General features: G+C 44.1%; 1 protein-coding gene across 5 annotated transcripts in view; it reads left to right on the forward strand.

Moving 5' to 3' along the window:
* Positions 1-26,766, forward strand: part of LOC137434425 (traf2 and NCK-interacting protein kinase) — a 288,002-nt gene extending 261,236 nt beyond the window's left edge. For all 5 annotated transcript variants that reach the window (XM_068127408.2, XM_068127415.2, XM_068127423.2 and 2 more), the window contains 3 exons: positions 21,976-22,135; positions 22,265-22,404; positions 24,110-26,766. In XM_068127408.2, the coding sequence (XP_067983509.2) occupies positions 21,976-22,135; positions 22,265-22,404; positions 24,110-24,193 (384 nt within the window). In that variant the 3' untranslated portion in view covers positions 24,194-26,766. The remainder of the gene's footprint in view (positions 1-21,975; positions 22,136-22,264; positions 22,405-24,109) is intronic.
* The last annotated feature ends 742 nt before the right edge of the window (positions 26,767-27,508 follow it).

The following is a 27,508-nucleotide window of genomic DNA, read 5'->3' on the forward strand; positions in this document are numbered from 1 at the left end:
TGAAAAATTGTTTTGTTGGACTCATGCAAGGTGTTGGGCTAGCGGCTAGGGTGCCGGCTTAGGATCCTAGGATCCTGGGTTCGAATCCCGGTCGATTGCTGAATTAACGCCAGGGGGGTTGACTCAGCCTGTCGTCCTTCCGAGGTCGGCAAATTGAGTACCAGTTCACTGGTAATTCCCTGTTTGTCGTTAAAGGCGGCAAAAAGGGTTGGCGTCAGGAAGGGCATCCGGCCGTAAAACATTGCTTCAAAAAGGGGACCGAAAAACAACAACAACCACGGTTCCCGAAAAAGGCCAACTCCTGCTTTGCGGGGAAAAATGGCCTCTAAAGGTGGTTATTATGCAAGGTCCCTTACAAATTTTGAAAATTTTCCAAAGACATAACTTCCATTTTCTTTGACAAATCCTAATATTTATCAAATATTAGGATTATCATCAAAACAAACCTAATATTAATGACTGCACATCCAAACCTAGATATTTTGAGTTCCGTAACTTTAATACCTCAAATTTCCCATTTCTTCCCTCCCTGATCCTATTGTTCAAAATTTCACCTCAATCGATCGAAAAATGAACGCAGGGATGCATTTTAAAGGTTTTCAAGAAATCCAACATGGCCGCCACAGAACGTTTTTTTTTTTTCCTTTCTTAATCAATTGGCTCATAGCATAACCAATCTGCAAGTGCTTCTTCCGAAGATGTATCTCTTAGGAATTTAATTAAATAAGTCATTTATAAAATCAACGAATTAATTGATTAATCGCTAACAATTTTCAAAAATCCTCAATTTCCATCCGATTTACTTGACATTCGAATGGGATTTATATATCAGTCAACTAGTTCAATCAACAACTATTTTATTCAACATAGGCCAAAAGTCAACAACAATTTCAAAAATCCTTAATTTTCATTCGGTTCACTTGTCATTCGAATGGGATTAATATATCAGTCAACTAGTTCAATCAACAACTATTTCATTCAACATAGGCCAAAAGTCAACAACAATTTCAAAAATCCTTAATTTTCATTCGGTTCACTTGTCATTCGAATGGGATTTATATATCAGTCAACTAGTTCAATCAAAATCTAGTTCGGGGGTGATCTCGCGAGATCACGGCGAGGTCACGTCTTTTCGAAGCTGTTCCATGCGCTCACGCTTTCGAAGCTAAGTGATCTTTCTCAATTGTGTTTTTGTCGAGACTGTATCTATCTTTCGGTGTATGTACCTATAGCGTATCTTTTGGAAAATTTTCGGTGCTAATTTTTCGTACATATATGCACAATCGTCGGTTAATGCGTATCGAGTATTCTGCGGCCTAGTACTTGTAGGCTTAGTCTACCGTACCGTCTCCGACCTTGTGGTTTTGTTTTTCTCTCAGCGATTCGTCGAATGCGCTGCAATTATTTTATTTTCGTTCTCTGTTTCGTCCCAGTCGTTCACCCCATACCTCCTTGTTTTAATATCTCTACTCAAAAAAAAAAAAAACCCAATAAAATATTTCCTTCCCAGGTCTTATTCGTTTATTTGTTGTTCATATTTGTTCGTTCGTTCGCGATCACGCGATCACGTGGTTAGAAATGTATAATCTCTCCCCATAACAACTATTTTCTCTCATATATTATAACACCCTTTTCTTCTTTTCCTACAAAAGGATGCTTTCGTCTTGCTCACCAAATCTATTCATTCCAAAAAATATATATAATACCATCTCTTACAGTTCCTCCTTTCTACATTCCCTAAACTATCCAGAACTCCATCCCTCCTCCAGTGTCCTCAAACGTATTTTTGACTCGAAGGTCTCAAACTCATTTTGCAAAAAATGTTCGTTTCCCATGAATCGTACACTTTTCAAAATCCAATCTCACCCCTCCCCTCCAAATCCTCCCCATCACCCATCCCTTTCAAATCTCCCCCCTTGCCCCTTCCATCCCCTCCCTCCTAAACTCCCCCCACACCCCTCCCCTCCGAGACTCTCCCTCGCTCCTCGCCTCCTAGACTCCCCTCTCACCCCTCCTCCTCAAAGCATCCTCCCTGCTTCTTCCCCCTTCCAACTTTCACCTTCATCTCCCTCAACCTTCTGCCTCGCTCTTCCCCCTCCTCAAATAACACCTCACTGTGCCTCACCCAATCTCCATCAAACCTCTTGTCCGCCCCATTCTTCCCTTTCTCCAAGCTATTCTGAAATCTCTGAAATCTCTGACACACCTTCAACAGCTCTCCCTACCTCTTCCTCCTCTTCCACATCTTACCCTACCCCTCCCCCCCCCCTGTTCTGGACCCGATGCTCCCCCTTCCTCTTCATTAACGGTATGGACCTCAAACATCCGGGGCCTTTGCTCAAACTTGACTGACCTCTCCATACAGGTTGCTTCTGACAAACCAGATGTGATCTGCTTAACAGAAACTTTCCTCCTTCATGATGTCTCTGATGCCTTGGTATCTCTCCCAGGTTACTCCCTCCTCAGGTATGATAGACCTGAGCCTCGTCCTGGAGGTGGGGTTGCTATCTTTATAAAAAACTCTCTTCCTCACTCGCCCTCCACTGCCCTCTCTCCACCTCACCCCCAGGAATACCTTTGGCTACGGCTTCCCCTTCGCTCCCACCTTTTGTACATATGTGTGTTGTACCGTCCACCAAACAGCGATGACTCCATCTACATCTCGCTGTCTGATAATATGGACCAACTTCTATCTACCCATCCCAACTCTCTCTTCCTCATATGTGGTGATTTCAATTGTCACCATGCCAGTTGGCTGGGTGTGGGTACCTCTCTCACCAGCCATGGCTCTTCAGCAAAGGACTTCTGCGACTCACTGAGACTGACACAATCTGTCAATTTCCCGACCCGGATCTCAGTCAACGGAGCATCTTCTCTTCTGGATTTGGTTATGACAAACTTCCCTGAAAATGTCTGCTGCTCTTCTTCTGCTCAAATCGGCTCATCTGATCATGTGCTTGTCAAAGTGGACATCTCTCTGACCATTCTCAGAGAGCCTCCTCAGCGTCGACGAGTCTGGCATTTCACTCAGGCCAACTGGCACGGTCTTCAAGCAGCCATCAATCATCTGGACTGGTCTCCCATCTCTACCGCCTCTGACATCAACTCATCCTGGGAATTCTTTCAAAGTAAATTGCTCTCTCTCATGCACAGATTTATCCCATCGTCTTCAGTTGTCATACCCTTCCTCCCGTCCATGGTACACGGAATCTTGTGGTGAGGCTGTTGCCCTGAAACAACTTGCTTTCGTCTCCTGGAAAGCAAATCCAACGGAAGGAAATCTCATTTCCTTTCACAAAGCCCGAAACAAGTGTGTGTCCACCCTCAGGAGAGCCAGGAAACAATATCTCACCGTTCTCAAGACCGAACTCTCTTATCTGTCTCCCTCTTCCAAATTCTGGTGGCGTCTGGTCAAATCTGTTTCTGGTGTTTGTTCCCCCTCCATCCCCTCCCTCACCTCAAACGGCTTAACGGCTGACTCCGCACGTGAAAAAGCTGAATGCCTCAACTCTGTGTTTGCCTCTAAATCTTGTGTCCCAAACCCATCCCTCTGTACCCACCGTACCCAGTCGTACCCAGCTGCTCCTGGACTCTGTGTCCTTTCCTCCTGACAAGGTGGAAAAGTTTCTGTCAACCCTCGACTCTGATTCTGCAACTGGTCCTGACGGCATCAGCGCACGGGTCCTAAAATCCTGTTCTTCCGCTCTTTCACTCCCTCTCTCTGTTCTCTTCACCCTCTCTTTTGCTCAAGGTCATCTGCCATCTGCTTGTAAATCAGCCAACATCACCGCTTTGCACAAAAAAGGTGCAAAAACAGATCCCAGCAACTACAGACCAATCAGCCTTCTCCCAATTATCAGCAAAGTCATGGAATCCATCATTGCTTCAGATCTGAAATCTTTCCTCTTCTCCAATGGCTTGATCTCTGATCATCAATTTGGTTTCAGACCTGGTCACTCTACTCTGGACATGCTGCTTCTGCTTTCTCAACAATGGATGGAGGTCCTCAACGCCAAACAGGAAATTAGAGCTGTCTCCCTTGACATTTCATGTGCCTTCGATACGGTCTGGCACCCTGCTCTGCTCACCAAACTCTCCTCCTTTGGTATCTATGGAAATCTCCACGCATGGCTGGCGGACTTCCTCTCTGGTCGTAGTCAACGTGTGGCCCTGAATGGGTTTCTCTCATCTCCTCTTCCTGTTCAGGCTGGAGTTCCCCAAGGTAGTGTTCTGGGCCCTGTGCTTTTTCTGGTCTTCATCAATGATCTCTCTGACTCTCTTGAAAATCCTCTCTATTTCTTTGCTGACGACTCTACTCTCTGTCGCTCCATTCCTCATCCCTCAGATCGGCAGTCTGCAGCCTCCTCACTCTCTGCAGACCTGGACAAAATCACAGACTGGGCAAACAAATGGAACATGTCTTTCAATCCTGATAAATCTCACACTCTTACGATGTCTCTCCGAAAAGACCGACTGGAAAACCCTCCCATCCACTTTCTGAATAATCCTCTCCAAGAAGTTCTGTCACCCAAGCTTTTGGGTCTCACTATTTGCCATGATCTTTCCTGGGAAAACCACATTTCAAATCTGGCCTCCAAAGCCAGTCGCCGACTGGGCATCCTCCGTCGTGCGAAGTCCTTCCTTGGCACACCTGAGCTCTTCACCACATACAAGGCTTTCATCCGCAGCTCTATGGAATACTGCTCTCCCCTCTGGTCTGGTGCTCCTGCCTCACACCTAGCCCGTCTTCACGCTGTTGAAACCAAAGCATTCAGAATCATTGGAATCTCCCGCGATGAAGCTAACTCCAAGGGCCTTTCACTCACTCACCGCAGGCAGGTTGGTGGTCTTTCCGTCTTCTACCGTCTCCTCTCTGGCCTTGCCCCCCCCAGCCCTCTCTGGGCTCTGTCCCCCAAATATTCCTACAGGTCGCACAAGATCTTCCTGCAACCCTCTTATGGTTAAACTGCCAAAATCAAGACTTTCTGCTCACCTTCACTCCTTCATTCCTCTTTTCTCCCGCCTCTGGAACAAACTCCCTCACTCTCTTCAATCCCACTCCACCCTGCAGGTCTTTAAAACAGCTGTTCACCACCATCTCTTATCCTCCCCCATCCAAAACCTTGATCTTTTCTACCCCCGCTAATTTCGGTCCCCTTGTGTTTTATACCTCTCCCCCCCCCCCCCCCCCCCCTCCCACGCCTCCTGCCCCCAAGCCCTCTCCCTCCCACACTTCTCCCTGCTCTCAAATGTTGCGGTTGTGTGCTTCCCCTTCTCTCCCCATCTTGTCTTCCGCTCCCTCTTTTTGTATATTTTGTTTGTCTGGTTTGTTTTGTTTGTTTGTTTGTGAAATAAATGTTAGCTCTTTCACGAGCCTCGATTCAGTATACAAAAAAACAAACAAACAAACAAAAAAAAAACTATTTTATTCAACATAGGCCAAAAGTCAACAACAATTTCAAAAATCCTTAATTTTCATTCGGTTCACTTGTCATTCGAATGGGACTTATATATCAGTCAACTAGTTCAATCAACAACTATTTTATTCAACATAGGCCAAAAGTCAACAACAATTTCAAAAATCCTTAATTTTCATTCGGTTCACTTGTCATTCGAATGGGATTTATATATCAGTCAACTAGTTCAATCAACAACTATTTTATTCAACATAGGCCAAAAGTCAACAACAATTTCAAAAATCCTTAATTTTCATTCGGTTCACTTGTCATTCGAATGGGATTTATATATCAGTCAACTAGTTCAATCAACAACTATTTTATTCAACATAGGCCAAAAGTCAACAACAATTTCAAAAATCCTTAATTTTCATTCGGTTCACTTGTCATTCGAATGGGATTTATATATCAGTCAACTAGTTCAATCAATGATCATGTCCGGCCTTGAACATTCCACGAATCCTGCACCAAATTTTCTCATACTCAACAAACAAGAACAGCACACATTTCCTGTAATTATCTCTCATAATCAACAAACATGAACCACACAGGTTTTTTTTTTTTTTGGATACAAGATCGAGGCTCGTGAAAGAGTTAACATTAATCACACAAAAAGACAAACCGACACACAAAACACAAAAAACAAGGGGAGCGGCAGACAAGATGGGGAGAGAGGGGGAAGGACACAAAAGAGAGGGGGAAGAGGGGGAAGGACACAAACACAACATTTGAGAGCAGGGACATCGGGAGGACTTGGGGGGAGGTGGGAGAGGAATAAAACATATGAACACTGCAAGGACTCTGGGGTGAAATTACCGGGGGTAGAAAAGATCAAGGTTTTCGATGGGGGAAGATAAGAGATGGTGGTGAACAGCTGTTTTAAAGACCTGGAGGGAGGAGTGGGATTGAAGGGAGTGGGGGAGTTTGTTCCAGAGGCGGGAGAAAAGGGGAATGAAAGAGTGAAGGTGAGCAGAGAGCCTAGACTTTGGCAGTTTAACCATAAGAGGGTTGCAGGCAGATCTTGTGCGACCTGAAGGAATATTGGGGGGACAGAGCACAGAGAGAGCTGGGGGAGCAAGGCCGGAGAGGAGTCGGTAGAAGACAGAAAGACCACCAACCTGCCTGCGGTGAGTGAGTGAAAGGCCCTCGGTGTTGACTACATCGCAGGAGATTCCAATGATTCTGAAAGCTTTGGCCTCAACAGCGTGAAGCCGAGCAAGGTGTGAGGCAGGAGCACCAGCCCAGAGGGGGGAACAGTATTCCATTGAGCTGCGGATGAAAGCCTTGTATGTGGTGAGGAGCTCAGGTGTGCCAAGGAAGGACTTCGCACGACGGAGGATGCCCAGTCGGCGACTGGCTTTGGAGGCCAGCTTGGAAATGTGGTTTTCCCAAGAAAGATCATGGCAGATAGTGAGACCCAAAAGCTTGAGCGACAGAACTTCTTGGAGAGGATTGTTGAGAAAGTAGATGGGAGGGTTGTCCAGTCGGTCCTTTCGGAGAGACATTGTAAGAGTGTGAGATTTGTCAGGATTGAAAGACATGTTCCACTTGTTTGACCAGTCTGTGATTTTGTCCAGGTCTGCAGAGAGTGAGGAGGCTGCAGACTGCCGATCTGAGGGATGAGGAATGGAGCGACAGAGAGTAGAGTCGTCAGCAAAGAGATAGAGAGGATTTTCAAGAGAGTCAGAGAGATCATTGATGAAGACCAGAAAAAGCACAGGGCCCAGAACACTACCTTGGGGAACTCCAGCCTGAACAGGAAGAGGAGATGAGAGAAACCCATTCAGGGCCACACGTTGACTACGACCAGAGAGGAAGTCCGCCAGCCATGCGTGGAGATTTCCATGGATACCAAAGGAGGAGAGTTTGGTGAGCAGAGCAGGGTGCCAGACCGTATCGAAGGCACGTGAAATGTCAAGGGAGACAGCTCTAATTTCCTGTTTGGCGTTGAGGACCTCCATCCATTGTTGAGAAAGCAGAAGCAGCATGTCCAGAGTAGAGTGACCAGGTCTGAAACCAAATTGATGATCAGAGATCAAGCCATTGGAGAAGAGGAAAGATTTAATATCTGAAGCAATGATGGATTCCATGACTTTGCTGATAATTGGGAGAAGGCTGATTGGTCTGTAGTTGCTGGGATCTGTTTTTGCACCTTTTTTGTGCAAACCGGTGATGTTGGCTGATTTCCAAGCAGATGGCAGATGACCTTGAGCAAAAGAGAGGGTGAAGAGAACAGAAAGAGGGAGTGAAAGAGCAGAAGAACATGATTTTAGGACCCGTGGGCTGATGCCGTCAGGACCAGTTGCAGAATCAGAGTCGAGGGTTGACAGAAACTTTTCCACCTTGTCAGGAGGAAAGGACACAGAGTCCAGGAGCAGATGGGTACGACTGGGTACGGTGGGTACAGGGAGGGTGGGTTTGGGACACAAGATTTAGAGGCAAACACAGAGTTGAGGCATTCAGCTTTTTCACGTGCGGAGTCAGCCGTTAAGCCGTTTGAGGTGAGGGAGGGGATGGAGGGGGAACAAACACCAGAAACAGATTTGACCAGACGCCACCAGGATTTGGAAGAGGGAGACAGATAAGAGAGTTCGGTCTTGAGAACGGTGAGATATTGTTTCCTGGCTCTCCTGAGGGTGGACACACACTTGTTTCGGGCTTTGTGAAAGGAAATGAGATTTCCTTCCGTTGGATTTGCTTTCCAGGAGATGAAAGCAAGTTGTTTCAGGGCAACAGCCTCACCACAAGATTCCGTGTACCATGGACGGGAGGAAGGGAGGAAGGAGAACGGGAGGAAGGAGAACAGAACAGTATTTCCTGTAATCATCTCTCATAATCATGACATACATGTCTTCAAAAAAATTGCATGACCAAGAGAACAATGAACGGAAAGAGTGAAAAGTAAAAATAAAACTAACAAGTGCAGATACATTCAAAGTACATTGCCCCCATGCCAAATAATTAAATATCCTACAGCGCGGCATTGCCGCGGCGCGTCATAGAGGCTGCATTTGGAGGGAGAGGTGTATGCTAATTGATTGATTAATTGTATAATTAAACTCAATAAAGATATCACAAAATATTTTCTTACTCAATTGGCAAATAGCATAAGTAAACCACAAGTGCTTCATCCGAAGATGTATCTTTTAGGAATTTAATTAAATCAACCCAAGTGAAACAACGTACAGCACTGCGAGCCCAGGGAGCAGAGGAAAAACACAAAAAACAAAAGCACTGGCTCTGATTCCTGGAAGCTTCCTGCAAAACGTTTTGCTTCTCGCAAAAACGTCCGCCAATGTGAACTAGAGGGAGGGGAGGGAGAAGGAGCGGGAGCAAGAGACAGGTAGCCGAAATGGAAATGAGGGACAATGAGGGACAATGAGGGAAAAATGTTCGATTTTTTCCCTGGGGCGTCGGTATGCAATTTTCATCCAATCGCCATCTTTCATAATAATTCTGGACCGGCATCAGATGGCGTTGTCTGTCATTAATTTATATGTTAATCGAACGGGTTTTAGGTGTTATAAGAAATGGTGGGAATTTTTTTTTTCCCTCCTCCACCCTTTTTTTTCTTTCCTTGGACCCACGGTTTCCGTCCTACACAATTTCGTTTAATTTGTCTAAATCCAACTCGCCGTTTCAAAGATATAAGCCGTTTTGTCGCGGTATCATAAATTGGAATGGGGGAAAAGATATATATATAATTCCATTGTCCGCTTCCTCTCCTCCGCCAAGCGAGTCGCCTACCATTTGGGCAGGCAACTCAAAAGTACGTTGTAAGTGCTACAAACGAGTGTACACGATTGTACACGTGTACGGGCCTTACAGAACCGGCAAACAAATCGCCCCATGGTGCACTTCATGGGTCGATTTGCCTCCAGTACAGAGTGAGGCTTTTAATAACCAGCATCCTCGCCAACACACGGTCCCAATTGCAGGCAAGCCTACAGACGCGCGTTTCTCAGTGACGCGTGTCAGACGAACTGGCGCATTTATTTACACAGCGCAAAAACCCGTATTTACAGATCACTAGAAAAACACGAATAATAGCTAAAACCGTTTGTCGATGTTCCATCCGTGACTTTGTCCGCTCATTCACTTTTCCTGATTTGCATCAAGGATCTCCATCATCACACCGTACTTAATTCCGCATTTTAATGAGAATTCAACAGGATTTTACGACTCAAAGGAAAAAGAACGAGCAGACCTTTTGCAGGACGATCGTTACAAAAATCGTTACATATATTAAAGTATTTATAATGTCGACAGAAATCATATCTTAATTCTTACAAAAATTGGTTCTTTGAATAAATCACAGCACCGGGAGTCCCGCTCCAATGGATCTTTTGTGTTTATTCAGCACCCTAGTAATTGGTTCTTTGTGTTTATTAATTACACAGCACCCTAGTAATTGGGATTGGTTCTTTGTGTTTATTAATTACACAGCACCCTAGTAATTGGTTCTTTGTGTTTATTAATTACACAGCACCCTAGTAATTGGTTCTTTGTGTTTATTAATTACACAGCACCCAGTAATTGGTTCTTTGTGTTTATTAATTACACAGCACCCTAGTAATTGGTTCTTTGTGTTTATTAATTACACAGCACCCTAGTAATTGGTTCTTTGTGTTTATTAATTACACAGCACCCAGGCCCCGCTCATATGGATCTTTGTGTTTATTAATTACACAGCACCTGAGCAAAAGGGTCTCATCTACATTTTCCTTATCAGGGCTTCCGTGCACCAATAGTGCGTGGAGAAGCCCAAACACCACATCCTCCATGTATATACAGAATAACTATTCCCACGTTCGTACATCATATTGGACAAGAACAAGAACATGCTTACCTCTCAGAAATATCTTGCCGATGTGTCCAATTGATCCCCGTACGGGCCACCAGATTGTTCGGGAATGTACTGGACACAGGAGGCTCCGATATGACCAAACAGCTTTTACAAAAGCAAAGCTTTATTAACTAATAATTCACTTGTTTTAATATAATAAAGAACTACAATACAATAACGAATTTGGTAATTCAAGTCGTTGGTTCTTCTTCTTCGGCCTTCTGCGCTGTCCTCGCTCCGTACTCGTTCGTTCCGTTTGGGCAGAGATTCTGATGACAAGTCTCCTGACTCAAAGTATGTTCTCGTTTATATGGGCACACTCGTGTTAATCCTCTCTCCGCTAAATGCTCCGAGGTCATCCATGCTCGCCCCCCTGCTGGGGAGTTCCTTCACCCTCTTTGCATCCCGATGTCCAAAACAATAGTACGGGCTTGGGAATGTGTGTTAGCCCGGGGCCGTGATAAAGGTGGACAAAGGAACTCCCAGGTTCCATGTTCTGAGATACATTCCTGACATTCTTACGAACCACCTGGACTACCTGCTCCGTTACTAGTCCCAACCAATGAGTTACACTTCCACAGTCCTCAATGCCAAACAGGAAATTAGAGCTGTCTCCCTCGACATATCACGTGCCTTCGATACGGTCTGGCACCCCGCTCTGCTCACCAAACTCTCCTCCTTTGGTATCCATGGAAATCTCCACGCATGGCTGGCGGACTTCCTCTCTAGTCGTAGTCAACGTGTGGCCCTGAATGGGTTTCTCTCATCTCCTCTTCCTGTTCAGGCTGGAGTTCCCCAAGGCAGTGTTCTGAGCCCTGTGCTTTTTCTGGTCTTCATCAATGATCTCTCTGACTCTCTTGAAAATCCTCTCTATCTCTTTGCTGATGACCCCACTCTCTGCCGCTCCATTCCTCATCCCTCAGATCGGCAGTCTGCAGCCTCCTCACTCTCTGCAGACCTGGACAAAATCACAGACTGGGCAAACAAGTGGAGCATGTCTTTCAATCCTGACAAATCTCACACTCTTACGATGTCTCTCCGAAAAGACCGACTGGACAACCCTCCCATCTACTTTCTGAATAATCCTCTCCAAGAAGTTCTGTCACTCAAGCTTTTGGGTCTCACTATCTGCCATGATCTTTCCTTGGAAAACCACATTTCCAAGCTGGCCTCCAAAGCCAGTCGCCGACTGGGCATCCTCCGTCGTGCGAAGTCCTTCCTTGGCACACCTGAGCTCCTCACCACATACAAGGCTTTCATTCGCAGCTCAATGGAGTACTGCTCTCCCCTCTGGGCTGGTGCTCCTGCCTCATACCTAGCTCGTCTTCACGCTGTTGAAACCAAAGCGTTCAGAATCATTGGAATCTCCCGCGATGACGCTATCTCCGAGGGCCTTTCACTTACTCACCGCAGGCAGGTTGATGGTCTTTCCATCTTCTACCGACTCCTCTCCGGCCTAGCCCCCCCCAGCCCTGTCTGTGCTCTGTCCCCCAAATATTCCTACAGGTTGCACAAGATCTGCCTGCAACCCTCTTATGGTTAAACTGCCAAAATCAAGACTCTCTGCTCACCTTCACTCCTTCATTCCTCTTTTCTCCCGCCTCTGGAACAAACTCCCTCACTCTCTTCAATCCCACTCCTCCCTCCAGGTCTTTAAAACAGCTGTTCACCACCATCTCATCTTCCCCAATCCAAAACCTTGATCTTTTCTACCCCCGCTAATTTCACCCCAAATCCACTTTTTTGAAATACCAACTGCTTTCCTGGAAGTCCTTGGTGTCCTTGCGTTTTATACATATCCTGCCTCCCCCCAAGCCCTCTCCCTCCCACACATCTCCCGATGTCCCTGCTCTCAAATGTTGTGTTTGTGTCCTTCCTCCCCTTCTCTCCCCATCTTGTCTGCCGCTCCCCTTTTTATATACTTTGTTTGCTTGTTTGTTTGATTTGTTTGTTTGATAAATGTTAGCTCTTTCACGAGCCTCGATTCTGTATACAAAAAAAAAAAAAAAGACGCAAAATACCATGAAGATCCAAAAGACCCCAAATATCAAAAAGGCCCTAAATACCCAAAACACCCTGAAGACCCACGAGACCCCAAATAATTTAGCAGTAACCCAAAAATACACCGAAATGGTCAAAGATGCCTATCCCTGTGAGATGACGTGTGGTGACTAAAGCTTTTTCCCAATCCATCCCATCCTCTTGGTTCTGGGTGACACTTGGCCTCAATCTGTATCAGGCTTGGGTTCTCTTGAGGGATATTTCCAACATTATGAGTGCAGGTGGGCCTTCTCAAATCTATCTCACCTTGATCTTTATTCATGAAACCCAAGTTCATTCCTCCATTGCTGGCCATACATCTTGTTTCAGTAGCGCTTCACTATGTACTAGCGGTGTCTCTATCATGACTAGCAGAAACATCTGTGTGCTGGTGTGTTGTGCTGGGGTTGGTTGGCGTCCTGGGTGAGTGTTGGTGTTCCCAGTGGCCTCTTGGTGTTGTCTCTGGGGATCTCCTTTGCTGAAAAACAAAAATTTAGGACAACAGCCTCCATTATAATTATCAAGCATCTAAAAAAACAAACAAACATTATTCCACCGATTATTCCCCACAACTGGCCTTGGGACACAATCTCCTCAAGCTGCAAGGTCAACCCTCCCAAACACCAGCCTTATCAGCAACTAAAAATCAACAACCAAGCAAGCAACCAAATAACCAAGCAAGCAAATACCAACAAACGCAACGACCACATGACACCACCACAAGCACCACATCCTCTCACTCCCCTCCCCACCACCATCACACAGTCACCTTCAAACACACTGGCTCCAGCAGCACCAATCAATCAACCATCTTCAACACATTACAACTCTCCTCTCATATTGCTCCAGGACCTCCCTCCATTTTCCCAGCATTCCAGTATCCATGATCCCCCAGAATGCCCTCGCTCCTCCTGCACTAGTTCACCGAGCCAACAATGTTTTAAATGCAAAATCTTTGTGGATAAAATGCATTTTTCTTTAAACTTTGGAAAATTGCATTCACATCTCCCAACTTCTGTTTCAGTAACATTTTAACTGGGTTTCAAATGCCACCCGACACGCCCTTAGCAAGAATTCAACCAGTACAATACTTAATACTGAAACCAAAATTTAATGCAACCTTTAAATTTAATTTTAATTTTAATCCAATTAAAATTTAATTTAATGCATCAATTCAATGCAACATCTCTAGATGCAAATACAAACCTGACAATATGTGAGAATCAAACCACAGGGTGTCGCATCTCCTACAGGCACACCTGTATTTCACACCTTATGCACACCACGTGAACCGAACCAAACTACGCAAACATATACTACCCGTAGTAACTGTTGTGATTGGTACGACGCACTGCGTTGCCTTCAGTGCAGCACTCCTCGTGAGCCTTCAGTGCAGCTCGTCAGACATAATGCCCCCCCCCCCCCCAGAACCGTCCTCTTTTCGTCACACACAACACCATTTATTCAAAAACTCAGCTCCTCGATCACAACTCATCAAATATTAAACTAGATGGTATTCACAGAACACCCACCATGTGCAGCCAACCTGCCACGGGCCAACTCCTCTGTTCCTGAACACCTCCCTTCTCCGATCCAACATGGATGTCAAACCAACCGTGCGATGACATCACAAATCTATACTCGAACACAATTGCTGCACAGATCACGCCCAACACATTTCAAACCGATCAGACCAAGCGTTGTCCCTATCGAATTATGACGTCACAATTATGGCACCAAAGCCCAACGATTTAGCCCCATCACCTACTGATCACTTATCCTTACCTATCAATCCTTACATCCGTACCGATTTAGCCAAAGCTGATTTATCCCCATCACTCAATGGTGAAGAATCACTAAATTATACAAGCCGGATCCAGATCGTCACCAAAGTCGAATCATTTCGTCCTCATCACATATGCTACCTCTGCCAAATTTTGTCCGAATCTGTCCACACCTTCCTGAGACGTTCTGCCCACAGACAGAACCGACAGACAGGAGGTCTAGTTCGGATTTGAATCCTGAGCCCATTCCAACCTGTCATCCCGATGTTTCCCAGGCAGGGCGACTCAACAATGTGTGAGCCATCCCTCGGATAGACGTTAAACACACTAATTCTGCCGGAATTGGTCGGTGGTTGTTAAAGATCCCACGGTTTTCCTAGCAGGTGAGCTATCGCCGGCACCGTTGGTCTTAAGCTGAAAGGGGCACTGCATCGGCGGCACAGCTGCACCTTGTCCGAACCTCCGCTCATCTGAATAACAGTCCACATTCTATACTCCACTGATCTTTGTCTGAGTTAATTTGCATCTCTGCCTGACGGGACCATTTATTAATTTGTTAAAACACACCTGTCTTGTATACCTGTCTAACACACCTGTCTCACACGTTCGCTCCAAAGTGTTCGTTTCACCAATCACGAGTGCTGTTCAACCACTGATCAGCACGGTGACCTCAACCTGCTGCTCCGTTACCTCTGCCATCCAACAATTATCATTAGCTTTGCCATGATGTCACTATATGACATCATAACCCCATCCAACTCTTGGTCGCTTTAACATCCAATTGAAAAAAGGAAGGACAGACATAGTTTGATACAAACTTAATGTTAAGCAAATTATTATGAACGGCAGTTCCAACACAGCTTTGTTTAATCATTATCATTATACATGCCAGACAGACAGACATCATTATACATGACATCACATTCACACTGGACAGAGGATTCACAGTCACACTGGACTGGACAGAGGGTGGGATCATTATTATTTAATCATTATACATTATTAATCTGGATACCCTTGTTTGAAGAAGAAGAAATTCTATATACTATCTTCTCCCACCCTGCGATCCCCATATATCTCTCAGGCATTGACATATCCATTTCACAGATCTGCATGTAACCAAGTCCCGACTCACCAAGCCACACAATGGCCCGAGCCACGGGCACTTCTTCATGCACCCCACGAGCTCCTTCAACACCGCATCACTTTCACTATCCACTTGGCTTTGACGATATAATTTTTCCATTTCGGGTCATTAAGCGTTACATGTCCACACGTTAAAAGCCAATCTCCCCCGTGAACTTCACACCAGAATCAAATCAAGTCACCGTTGCCGCAAATCCAATCAACAGATGACGTCAGACCACCCTTCACAAGACAGACGTGACAGATGTCTGCACATCATCATGACACATCATCATCATCATGACACCAATGTCATTTTATGTATGCGCTCGTGCATATAAAAATCAGCAACGCTTCGCGCACCTTGGACATAATTCCATTTAAGAGCTTACAAAATGGGACAGATCTCCGTGCACAGCTTCCCCTGGGACTTTATATTCACAATTTAAGAAAGGGTGTGTGTGTGTGTGTGTGTGTGTGTGTGTGTGTGTGTGTGTTTTTTTTTGTTGTTTATTTGTTTTTGCTTCTTCACATCACAACCAATCGCATGGTCCTTCTGCTAAGCCTTGATCAGAGCGCAACCAACCTCTCACACAGTCAATAGGACACAACTTGTGCATCAATAAACATTCTGCCAACAAAGGAAATTCAAATGTCCAACATGACAAGACATGACCCCTTGCTGGCGCAAAGCGATTCAACGCGATGACGTCATGCGGTCTTCGAACTCAGAGCGCACGCCCTCACCTTACTCAGCTCAACACACCCGTATACTCAGCACACGCCATGCCAGCCAAACACCCTGGTACATGTGCGCCACTACCCCTGGTGTGCGTCCTGCACCCATCCCTTGGCACGATACCGAGTCCTACATCTGAATGACCACCCTCAAAACCACAATCACGGCTCGCAAAACAACAATAGTTTTTAATTTGGTCGCTCAAATAAAACGTCACATGAAAATTGAACGACGTATTTTGGAGCTTCACTCATTTTATATTCAAACCCCTGAAGGGGACAAACGCAGAACTTGGGACAAACGCAGGCTGCCCAGCTCAGAGGCGAGCAGGCACACTCATCCAGCTCGCCGATATGCCGCATCCTGGAGCATGTGAATCGCACATCATCCCGAGCATTCATTTTATCCTGCCTGTGAAACGCCAGGACGGCTCAATCCAGCACAGTGCAATCAATTTGTAATCTAAAATACAAGATGCAGTGAATCACTGTCCAACTTTTCATTTTCACCTTGATTAAAAAATGATAAAAGTCCAAAATATTTCAGAATGCCTCAATTTTAACTCACGCTGATCTTATTTTACAGCAGTTGAATGATGACACTTCTTTTCAACCTTCTCCTGACTCATTTTCTCATTCAAGTATGATGTGGACAACTTCATGAATAAGAACTACCAAACTTTACCTGATCAACATGTTGTTTCCCCACATCAATCCTATTCTTCTGCTATTCTCCTGCGTCCTCTCCATACACCTGTTATAACACCTGTTACAATTCACCTGTTGTACCACTACAACACTGGATCCAAGCCAAATTAATGCAGTTTACAAAGACACCTGTAACAATATTTCCAATGACAAGAACAACAAATTTCAATATTCATTCATTTTTTCATTCTTCCAAAAATCATTTCATTCATTAATTTGGGGCTAGGATCCCTGCCTTTTGAGATTTACTGGAGGACTCCCAATCATTACCTTTGTGCTTTTTATTAGCATTCCTTATTAGTCCCCGACCAGTGTACACCGGAGGGGACTATAGGTTTGCACTCCGTCTGTCAGTCCGTCACGCAAAGAACAGTTTTCCGGACTTTTTTTCTAAACTCTTAATCTATCTATAATTCCAGTAATCTCTGTGTGTATGTTTGTATGTTTGTATGTTTGTATGTTTGTATGTCTGTGACCGCTGTTTCTCGACAACCACGGGTCCGATATACTTTAAACTTGCCAGGTATATTGCTGGGGACCCGAGGATGTGCCTTTTCAAGGTTTCATATTAATCGGACAAGTACTTACCGAGCTATGTCCAAAAAACGATTCAACCAATCAGAGAGCAGCGAGCTATCGCGTGTGCCGAACGTGGCGAACACACTCTGCCTCGGACGGCACATTTGAGAGCGTATTCATTTATTTCACGTTGGCAAACTATGTTGCCGCTATGTTGGCGTTAAACTATGTTTTAAAACTAATTAAAACCATTTCATGTAAATAGAGGGGGGGGGGGGATTGTCACTGTACTCGCAAGCCGTTCGCCGTTCGCTTTGGCGTTGCGAATGGACCAAAACATTTCATGGACCAAACCATTTCATGTAAAGCGTTCGCCGTTCGCTTTGGCGTTGCGAATGGACCAAAACATTTCATGGACCAAACCATTTCATGTAAATAGAGGGGGGGGGGGATTGTCACCGTACTCGCACCCACGTACCCACGTACCCACGTACGGGCATTGCACCCACGTACGGGCATGCCCTAGTGTTAATGATTTCAAACTTGGTACATGGTTTCCTCATGATAAGTTACAGATCAAGTTCGAACTTCACGACGTTTCGATCATTTTTGACAAAGTTATGGCACTTTGTTTATTCTAGAGTTCTCCTCAAGCCGCACCGCGCGCCCTCAGCCTCATCTCGCGAACATCAAACGCGTGACCCAGCACGCGCTTTCGGGAGGGGCGGACCCAAGCCGAGCAACATATATATACACATCGATCATTGATCGTGAACCGGAAAATATAATAAATTACTGATATTTAGCGACTTGAAAGGTTCTTTAGCAACAACTTATTTTGTCATGCTTCTGCTGACCTGTCTGCAAGGTGTATAAATCGAAGTCCCGAATGCGAATCACAGGTGAGCCCGTCCTGAGGTAATTAGCGATTGGGAACGATTCAGAACCTGTGGGTAAATAACCCTTGGTAATTTCCCCAACAGTTTTCCGGACGACAGACTGCCGGTAGGGGACATGTATTGCAGCGCAATACTCAGAATGCTTGTTTTTAAAGCTTTCCTCAAATTTCCTATCCGTGTTCTCTGGAACTTCCCTCAATGGGCCTGCGGACTTCTGTCCGACAGTTATTTTCCAACCTACCAGTGTACATATCATACGGAAACCTCCCCAGCTGTTTCCTAGATGTACTCTGCCGGAGTACCTGCAAATAGGCAAGCGGTCTTACCCGGTCGTCCATTATGATTCCCCATCCTTAAACCCTATTTTCCTCTTAGTGAGGTCACCACAGGGTATTATTCCCTTGGTCCTTAGTCACTGAATCCTCTTTCCCTAAGGTCCCACATTGTAATACCTAAGATCCCATCTTAGTTCCTCAAAATTTGTCCTGCTCCGCATAAAACGGCTCGATCCCGGTTCAGATCCACGCAAAGCGATGGAAAAGGGTTCGAGTTTGCCTGAAGATTACAGCACGTTGCTCCTGATAGATATAAAAGGTCTCCTACCTTAGTTTACTAAGTTGTGGGTACCCTTGAGACAATTGCTGCCACCTCCAGACGTCATCTGTCTCCTTGTCCACAGCCTGGTCGGATCCGAGTCCACGGCACCAAATATTGTGGCTCAATGTCCGCTGGTCCGAGAAGAACTTGGGACAAACGCCTTGAGAATATAAGCCGTTTTATTACGGAGCCGTTACACATGCGGGAAAACAGGAGGGCACGAAACTGGCTGGTCCTTTCTCAAATATAATCATCAGCGCATCCCGTTTATATACACGGGATGCAGAGCAGAAAAGATAAGACATCTCCGCTGGGAGCTTGCCCAGAGCGTTTGGTCACATGCCCAAAGCATCACACCAATTCCCTCAAGGCTCACTCCTTATCAGTGTGTGGAGGTCATTACTCTAAAGGGGAGGGAAAGACGAGCATTCCTGTGTTCAATTCACAATGGGGAGAGTGATAAAAAGAGAGCTGGGTTTGCAGAGGAGAAACGGTAACAAATCTTGAGAGAACACAGACCTAAAGGCTGTTCTCACAGGTGACAAGGCCAAATTAGAAATGGAAGAAAAATGCAATTATATATAATCCTTTGAATAGACATATACTTCAACACCATCCATTTCAGGATATGTACTTTGGAAGAATATACTGTCACTATAATACTTTGCATGAAAGCCTCATACACTGTATTGAGTTCTGAGTGTTTCAAAATGGAATGAGGTCTACAGAGAATACCGAGGCATCTGCTGGGCTGATGTGGTCCGACCAAGACGGGTTGCAACAGATTGTGAGGGTAATGAGCTCCAGGGATTCCATCTCCTCTCCAGGGTTGGCAAGAGAAGTAGACTGGGGACTTTGGGGACTTTAAAAGTTGACTTGCAGAGTGACACAGTGAAAGATTGGGATTTTCCTTCATTGAAAGACATCTTCTTTCAGGTAGCTGACCAATTCATTTTTATTCTAGATTTGCAAAGTTAAATGCTGCAACAGCCTGCTTCTCAGAAAAGTGGTGTACAAAATTGTACAGGGCAATATCCAGCCAGAGAAGCAGAGAGGTCGTTGATGTAAACCAAAAATTACATCAGTCCTACAATGCTGCCTTGTGGGACACCACCATTAAGTGGAGGATCTCGAGATATAATGTCATCAAGAGAAGTTTCTACTTACAGAGAGAAATTGAAAACTTTTTAAGGAGGAACCATGAATACCATTAGCAGACAGCTTGCTAAGTAATGCGAGGTGCCAGACAGTAACAAAAGCTCAAGAGATATCCATAGATGTGTTCCTGATCTCTTGTTTGAGATTAGTGCATCTATCAATATTGGGGTGAAAAGTTTATACATTTCCATGGTATAATAGCTCGAGTGGACGCTGAACTGATGATCAGAGATTAGAGATTTAGAGAAGTGAGAGTGACTAAGATCTGCTGCAATGATAGATTCCATCACTTTGCTTCTTATGGAAAAAAGGCTTCCTTGTCTGTAGTTGAGTGGGTCTTTGAAATATGCTTTGGGTGATATTTGGGTGACATTTGCAACTCAGCAAGATGAAGGCAAATCATCTGAGAAAGAATGAGGAAAGAGGAGAGGATATGGCTGCAACACATTTATTGAGGATTACAGTGCCAATGCCACTTGGGTCAGTTGCAGAAGAGGTGTCAAAATTAACTCAGTACTTATCCACTTTCATGGGAGAGCAGTCAGTTGTAGGGAAATTGGTGGGTGGGGTTGGAGAATGATTGGGAACCGTGGCCTTTTTGGTAACGACTAAGATATATTCAGCTTTTTCCTGAGCAGTGTCCAAGATTACTCCATCCTTTAAAGCAGAGTGGGACTACAGAAAGGATTCATCCTCCGACTCGCTATTCATCGTCATCCTCCGACTCACCAGCTGATGAACCAAGTGTGTGTTTCAGATTGGAGATAAGAGTGTAATGTGTCTACACCACTGCCACCTGTGACTCCAGTCCACAGTATTCAGTGATCATTACAGACAAAGGTTTGTACAAAGCTTGAGAGGTTATGGCAAGGGACAGACTATTTTATATTGGGGTGGGGGGGGGGGACTGAAAAATCTGACAAACATTTTTTTTCATCTCAAAAGGAATAAGTATATTATTTGGTACATGTATGCATAAACAAAATCCATATTTTTTAGACATTTCCAAAAGAAATGTACACTTGTAATGCTCCAGACAGTCTCTTGAAGGTCATTCATTGTAACTGCTCCACTGCCTGCAAGACACTCCGCTGCTCTTGTAGACGATATGGACTACCATGTACTACTGCCTGTGGACCGTGCCAACTTGAAGAATGTGACAATCGACATAACAAGTTTCTTCCAGAGGAGTCGGAGGATGACGATGAATAGCGACTAACTGTATAAGACAACAAATGCCTAATGGGCTGGTAAACCTGGCTTACTGGATTACCTGATTACTTTGTGCTTATTTAAGTAATTTTGATGATTTCCTGGGTGCCTTAAACCAAGGTATACACACTGAAAAAATCTCTCTAGGTTGACTACTATTCGACAGAGCCATTTTAGTGGATCAGGATATCACCTTGGGATGCCATCTTGGACTTGTCAATAAATAATTAACTGATGGTAATTTTATTGATTCAATTGGATTCCTTGGGCCCTAAAACCTAGGGTTAGACACCAAAACCACCTTTCTAGGTTGAATAATAATTGAGATATGGCCATTTTAAGCTCCCGGCGGCCATCTTGGACGCCATCTTGAAAATGACCCCTTTCCGGAAGTCAGATGTTACTAGATTTTTAGTATGTTATTTAGCATGCCCAATGGTACCAGAATCCATTGAAAAACCTTTTGTATCAATATTTTTGGGGTTAGGTGAGTTTTTTTCGTATATTGACCCTACTAAAGATTGTTTACCAATTCATGACCTTTTTAATTGGTTGCTCCATTTAAACACAATAGTGTGAAAGACATCGTCACCAAATTATGCAGTCTGCCTTCATCTGCAAATTACAACCGATTTGATGTACTCTCCATCACAAGGAACGTTACACATCAACACATCACGTGACTAATCCGCTATCTTGGTTTTACCCATAATGCTTTGACCCACATTATGTCACTTCCTGTATATAACCTTTTCGTGTTTAATTTTTATTTTACCAAGTTCTACTATAGAAAAATCCGCTTAAACCTTAAACTGCCCTCGCAATAGAGCTTTGGTATCTACTTTAATGTTTTGAATAAATTTGCTGACATTCAGTCACAATTTTCATTTCAGATGCAGAGCAGTGTTGTACCACACGCCATCATCGTGCTGCCCAACACTGCAGGCTTGGAGCTGTTGCTATGTTATGAGGACGAAGGGGTGTACGTGAGTACGTATGGGCGCATCACGAAGGACGTGGTGCTGCAGTGGGGAGAGACGCCAACCTCAGTGGGTAAGACAACATATGGAGAGAGAGAGAACTATAATCCATCTCTGTCTCTTCCATGATTTATCTATAAATCTGTCTCTTCCATGAATTATATATTCACCTTGCTGTGTGTGCTTTTGCCTTCGTGTGCAGCATACATCCACTCAAGCCAGATCATGGGCTGGGGAGAAAAGGCAATAGAAATACGTTCGGTGGAAACTGGACATCTTGATGGGGTCTTCATGCATAAACGAGCGCAGAGACTCAAGTTTCTGTGCGAGAGAAATGACAAGGCATGTGTTGAGTGTTGACTTATTAATTCTTCTTTAATACGAGATGATCACAAATAATTTATTTTACACCACGTAACGTATGTCACACAAAATGCATGAGCAAACATGCCGTTTGCCAAGCTCAACAAACTTACCTATCAAAGTGAATGCACATTTATTGAGTTTTTAAGCGTTGAAGCCACTTGAATATTTGTCTATGCCTATGTCCTTCCTTTCATCCATCTGTCAAAAATGAAGAAGAACCTTTCTAACCCACCGTGTTTAGTTCTAAAGGGTTCTAAAGTGTAATTCTGGAGGGTTCTAATGTGTAATTATAATGGGTTCTAATGTGTAATTGTAGAGGGTTGTAAAGGGTAATTATAATGGGTTTTAAAGTGTAACTAGAGCGTTCTAAAGGGTAATTCCAATGGGTAATTTAGAGGGTTCTAAAGTGTAACTAGAGGGTTCTAAAGGATCATTCTAAAGGGTGATTCCAAAGGGTAATTTTAAAGGGTTTTAAAGTGTAACTAGAGCGTTCTCAAGGGTAATTCCAAAGGGTAATTTAGAGGGTTCTAAAGTGTAACTAGAGGGTTCTAAAGGGTAATTCTAAAGGGTTTTAAAGTGTAACTAGAGGGTTCTCGAGCATAATTCGAAAGGGTAATTCCAAAGGGTAATTCTAATGGCTTCCAAAGAGCAATTCCAATGGGTTTTGTCCGTTTCTTGGCTTTACCTGTTTCATATTAAAAATGCCAACCTGAATCGCTTCTTTCGGACACAGGTGCGTTTTTTTTTTTTTTACTGAGGCCACCAAGCCATGTTTACATAACGTTGATGCACAAATTTTCCATATGCTGGAGAAACCACTTGATTTATCAAAATGCCTTTAAGGCTCCTGTCACTTTCCATGTTTGCAGAAGCACTTCTTCATGGTATTCCGTCCAGATGTAGCATGAAAAAGGGGAAGGTGAAATGAACGAGTTTGTTGCCTTGCAACTCATGCAATGTTTTTCACAACAAATTAATGAAACCTTGTTTCCACTAGCTAAGTCTGCACTAGTTCAGGCGAGAACTAGTCTGAGCTCCAACCAAAGGCCATGTTTATCGTTTGCAGAAGCCCATAACAGGATGATTTGACACGACAGCCTTGGAGGAGTGATTTTCTTCTATATTGCATGGCCCCAGTGAGTCTGGACACTTCAAATTTAGCCTGAATTAGTTCTTCACCGGATATCAGTGAAGCTTTATAGACTTTATGTATACCCTTCTTCTTTCTTTGATGACCACAATTATTCCCACCATCTTGTGGGGTTGGCCAGGGAAAGTCAATGGCCTAAGTCTTTATGAACTGGCTGGCCAGGAAGTTGGAATTTGGCCATGGTGCCAACGATAGCTTGCCTACACTTCACGGAGGATACCATGGGATATTTAGCGTCTACCAACTAATTCTGACAGACGTTCATCCGAGGGATATACACACATGGATGCTTCGCCCTGCCTGCAAGACACCAGGATGACAGTTTATAGCTGGGCTGAGATTCGTCAGCGTGGGTGTGCTTACCTCTTGTTCATCTTGTCAGACCGAATATATGTGCACCCCTCATCTGTTATTTATTTGTTTATTCCAATTCCAAATTGTTATATCATTGCGATATGAATAGAAACACGAAGTGGTGACAATGAAGCTCTTCCAACTCCAACTTATAATTCTTCACCCTCTACCATACAGGTTTTCTTTGCGTCTGTCCGTTCTGGAGGAAGCAGTCAGGTGTACTTCATGACCCTCAACCGCAACTCCATCATGAATTGGTGACTCTTTAGTTGCCCTGGATACGTGTGGAGAATAAGAGAAGGCTGCTGGAAGAACTTTGAGGAGTTTCGAACCGTTAGCGTTTGCCTTGGTTCAAATCTCTACAGTTGTGACTTGTCCCCACATCTTACGGCGGCGGCTTTTCTTAGTTACATTTCATCTTATTCCTGAGCACAAGGCACGTGATGGTATTTTAAATCTTCATATTCTCGTATCTTGACAGCTGCTTTTGACTCCTCTCATTATGCGTTGGTTTTTATTTTTTATTCGCTCATAAATTTGCACACACCAGTGGGGAATTTTTTTTTAAGGTTGCTTTTTGCAGCTGTCTGCAGATGTTTCTCTTGCAGGTCTCGTTGACACGAGACCATAGTTTTCAAGCTTTATAATTTTATTCGGGACGTATATGTGGTTTATATCATTTTTGTCTCTGCCTTGCTGTTGAATTGTTCTGGGATTATGGAGGGATATGGGTACAGAGAGTTTATTAGCAGAACAATAGAGTGAGAGAGCCAGAGCAAGAGAAAATATTTCATTTTGCAATCCATTTAGGGTTGGTGTTGGGCCCTTATTTTGCACAGCCTCTTGTGGCTTGGACCGAGCCTTTTCCACAGCCCTGGGGAGAACCTCGCCAAATTCTTTAAAAACCCTCCAGGGCTTTCATCCGAGGACAGGGTTAATGGAGGCGTATCGGTACAAATTATTGGTGCACTGAACAGTAAATCGCTTCTGCCATCATAGCTGGGGGGGAAGGAATGGTGGAGATGGTGACTCGGGAAGAAGTAGCATTCCAGTCGAAAGCGATTTCATCGTCATTGCTTCATCTCTGCTGTGAGATTCCTGTGACATGACTGATTTTTTTTTTTGTCTCGCATTCCCAATTTAAGTTCTACCTCAACGCTGGCAGTCTGATTCGATTTGGTCTGCAGGTGCGTTTTGACTCTTGATTTTGTTGTTACTGTGCCAGGGATCGCTTTATAGTTTCCCAAATGCGAGGTATACATAGCAGGTGACTGCTTGCATCATAATTAGTCAAATTTGACATTGAGCGTGTCTAGCTGATGTATACGGAAATGACCAGAGACTGCACTGTGCTTAGTGTCAGCAAATGACAGGATGCAGAAAATGTTCTCATAGAGATGAGTTATCTGGTATAACAGGTCATTATCGGTTCATTCGTGGTTTTATAAGCCATAGGTTAACGCCAGGTTCCTGTGAAGATAATCGCAGGCTGTTGTGTACATTTATAACTCTGAGCATGTTTTCATTTTGAGCTTATTTTCTTCAGTTTTTGCAGTTGTCCCATGCGAAACCCAAATGAGGGACGTGTACCTTTTCTTTGTGGCAGAAGGAGGTGTGAGTGGTGGTTCCAAAGCCACCTGTGCCGTTGTGATCCCTCCCCCTGCCCCGCCTCCTCTCTCTCTCCCTTGTGTCACCAAAATGTTCATGCACAGATGAAATCGGCAGCACTGACACATGCACTAGCAGGAGTCAATAGCCTTGTTCTGAGGATACAAAGGAACTGTTCAAAATGTCAGTCCTTTCGGCCCTTTGCAAGATGGAAACCACACCACGACCAAAATCTACTGCACGTAGTACTTGTCTTAACTGCCATTGTTGACTACTGTAAGAAATATCTTAATTTGCTTTGGAACATATGGCTCGTCCCCCTTTCCTCCAAATTTCACCATCGTCCAGTAGCTGTTCTTGTTTGTGAAAATGAAGAACGACGGGGTCAGACGTGGCTGTTAAGATTCGTCGGTGGCGAATAAGGCCTTTCCATTTGTCAGGTGAAGCTAAAACGGTGAGCGGTGTTGTTGTGGCAAGGCGAGGGACCACAGGTGGGTGGCTTGGCTCCTGGCAAATGAAAGTCCAAGCCATGTGTGCAAGCTGCCAAGGGGAAACCCAATTTATTTCTTGCCTGAGGCACGGGAACCAATGTTGTCCCATCTATATGGATTGTCAACCCTGCCATGCAGGCCTGTTAGAGTGGATGCTGGATTGCCAGACTGGATATAGATGTAGCCATCACTGAATTTACAGACATCTGGGATATATAGGTACAGTATGGACATTTTTACTTCATTATAATTTGGAGATGATCTTGATACATTTCCCAGCCTGTGATTGTACAATGCTGAATTATGCAGCACAACCATAAGTAACTTTGCTTTTGGAGCTTCACATTGTTTATTGTGAATTCTTTCCAAGTTTACTCAGCACTCACTTTTCTTGCAACTGTGGTTTTCGAGGCACTGTTGGGTTTCTGGACTTTGCGGGCGAGTCGGCCTCAGACGAATGCGGAGGATCGGGAGAGGCGATCGCAAGGTCACAGTGTCGCTCTCCCTCATTTTCTCTTCCCCACAATTCCCAGCTGCAATGCAGGCCTGTATGGGTTGCTAAGTTCACTGATGGAGCTGCACTTGTGTATTATTTTCCAACTATGTTTCTACTCCAGCTCCCTTGTTAACCAGTTATGCTGAGGTTCAGCCATCTCTGGTCAGAAACAATGGTACTATATTTGCTTCTTTTGCACCTGTATGTTACAACAATGAATAAATGATAAACACAGGCCAGATTTGTGGCAGACAATCTTTTCTTTTATCACAATTTGCCTCAGGATTGGAAGCAATATTCGCCCCATAAAGATTTATCACTCATATCATGGATGTGAGTAGTGTTCATGTAAGATTTCTGGGACAGGCCAAAATCACCGTATCCCTCCCTTGCCCCCCCCCCCCCAAGGCAGGAAGTGACACACCACAAACCGGAAGTGGCCGAATTATTTACTTATTTAATTTTCAGATTTCACGATTTTCAAAAAATAAAAAAAATATGTTTTTGTAAAATTTCCGATTTGAAATTTGGGAAATTTGTACAATGCTGAATTACAACAAAACAATGTACAATGCTGAATTTTCCCAAATTTCATTTCACGATTTTCCCAAAATAATTAAATAATTATAACAACCAATTTTTTTAACCACATGGTTAAAAAATATTTTGAGTACAACATTGCAAGTTTGCAAACATTTCTGAATGTTTGTGAACATTTGTGACCGCGAATGTGAATTTCTACAGCGGGTACGCAAAAACCCCAGGCTTACCACGGGTAATGAAATTCATCGCTATATAGGAACCCCCACCCCTTACATATTACAAACTAATCGTTTAAGTAAAAAAAAAGATTTTTAGTTTGAAGAAACATATGATTAATAAAATGAGTATAACGTATTGCAATGTTTGCGAATATGACTATAAAAGTAATTATAAAAGACACCTTCAATCCAACAAACACATGGCCAAGCTTTCACAGAT

The sequence above is a fragment of the Myxine glutinosa genome, chromosome 1 (genome assembly GCF_964187855.1).
Source record: "Myxine glutinosa chromosome 1, kmMyxGlut1.1, whole genome shotgun sequence".
Lineage (NCBI taxonomy): Eukaryota > Metazoa > Chordata > Myxini > Myxiniformes > Myxinidae > Myxine > Myxine glutinosa.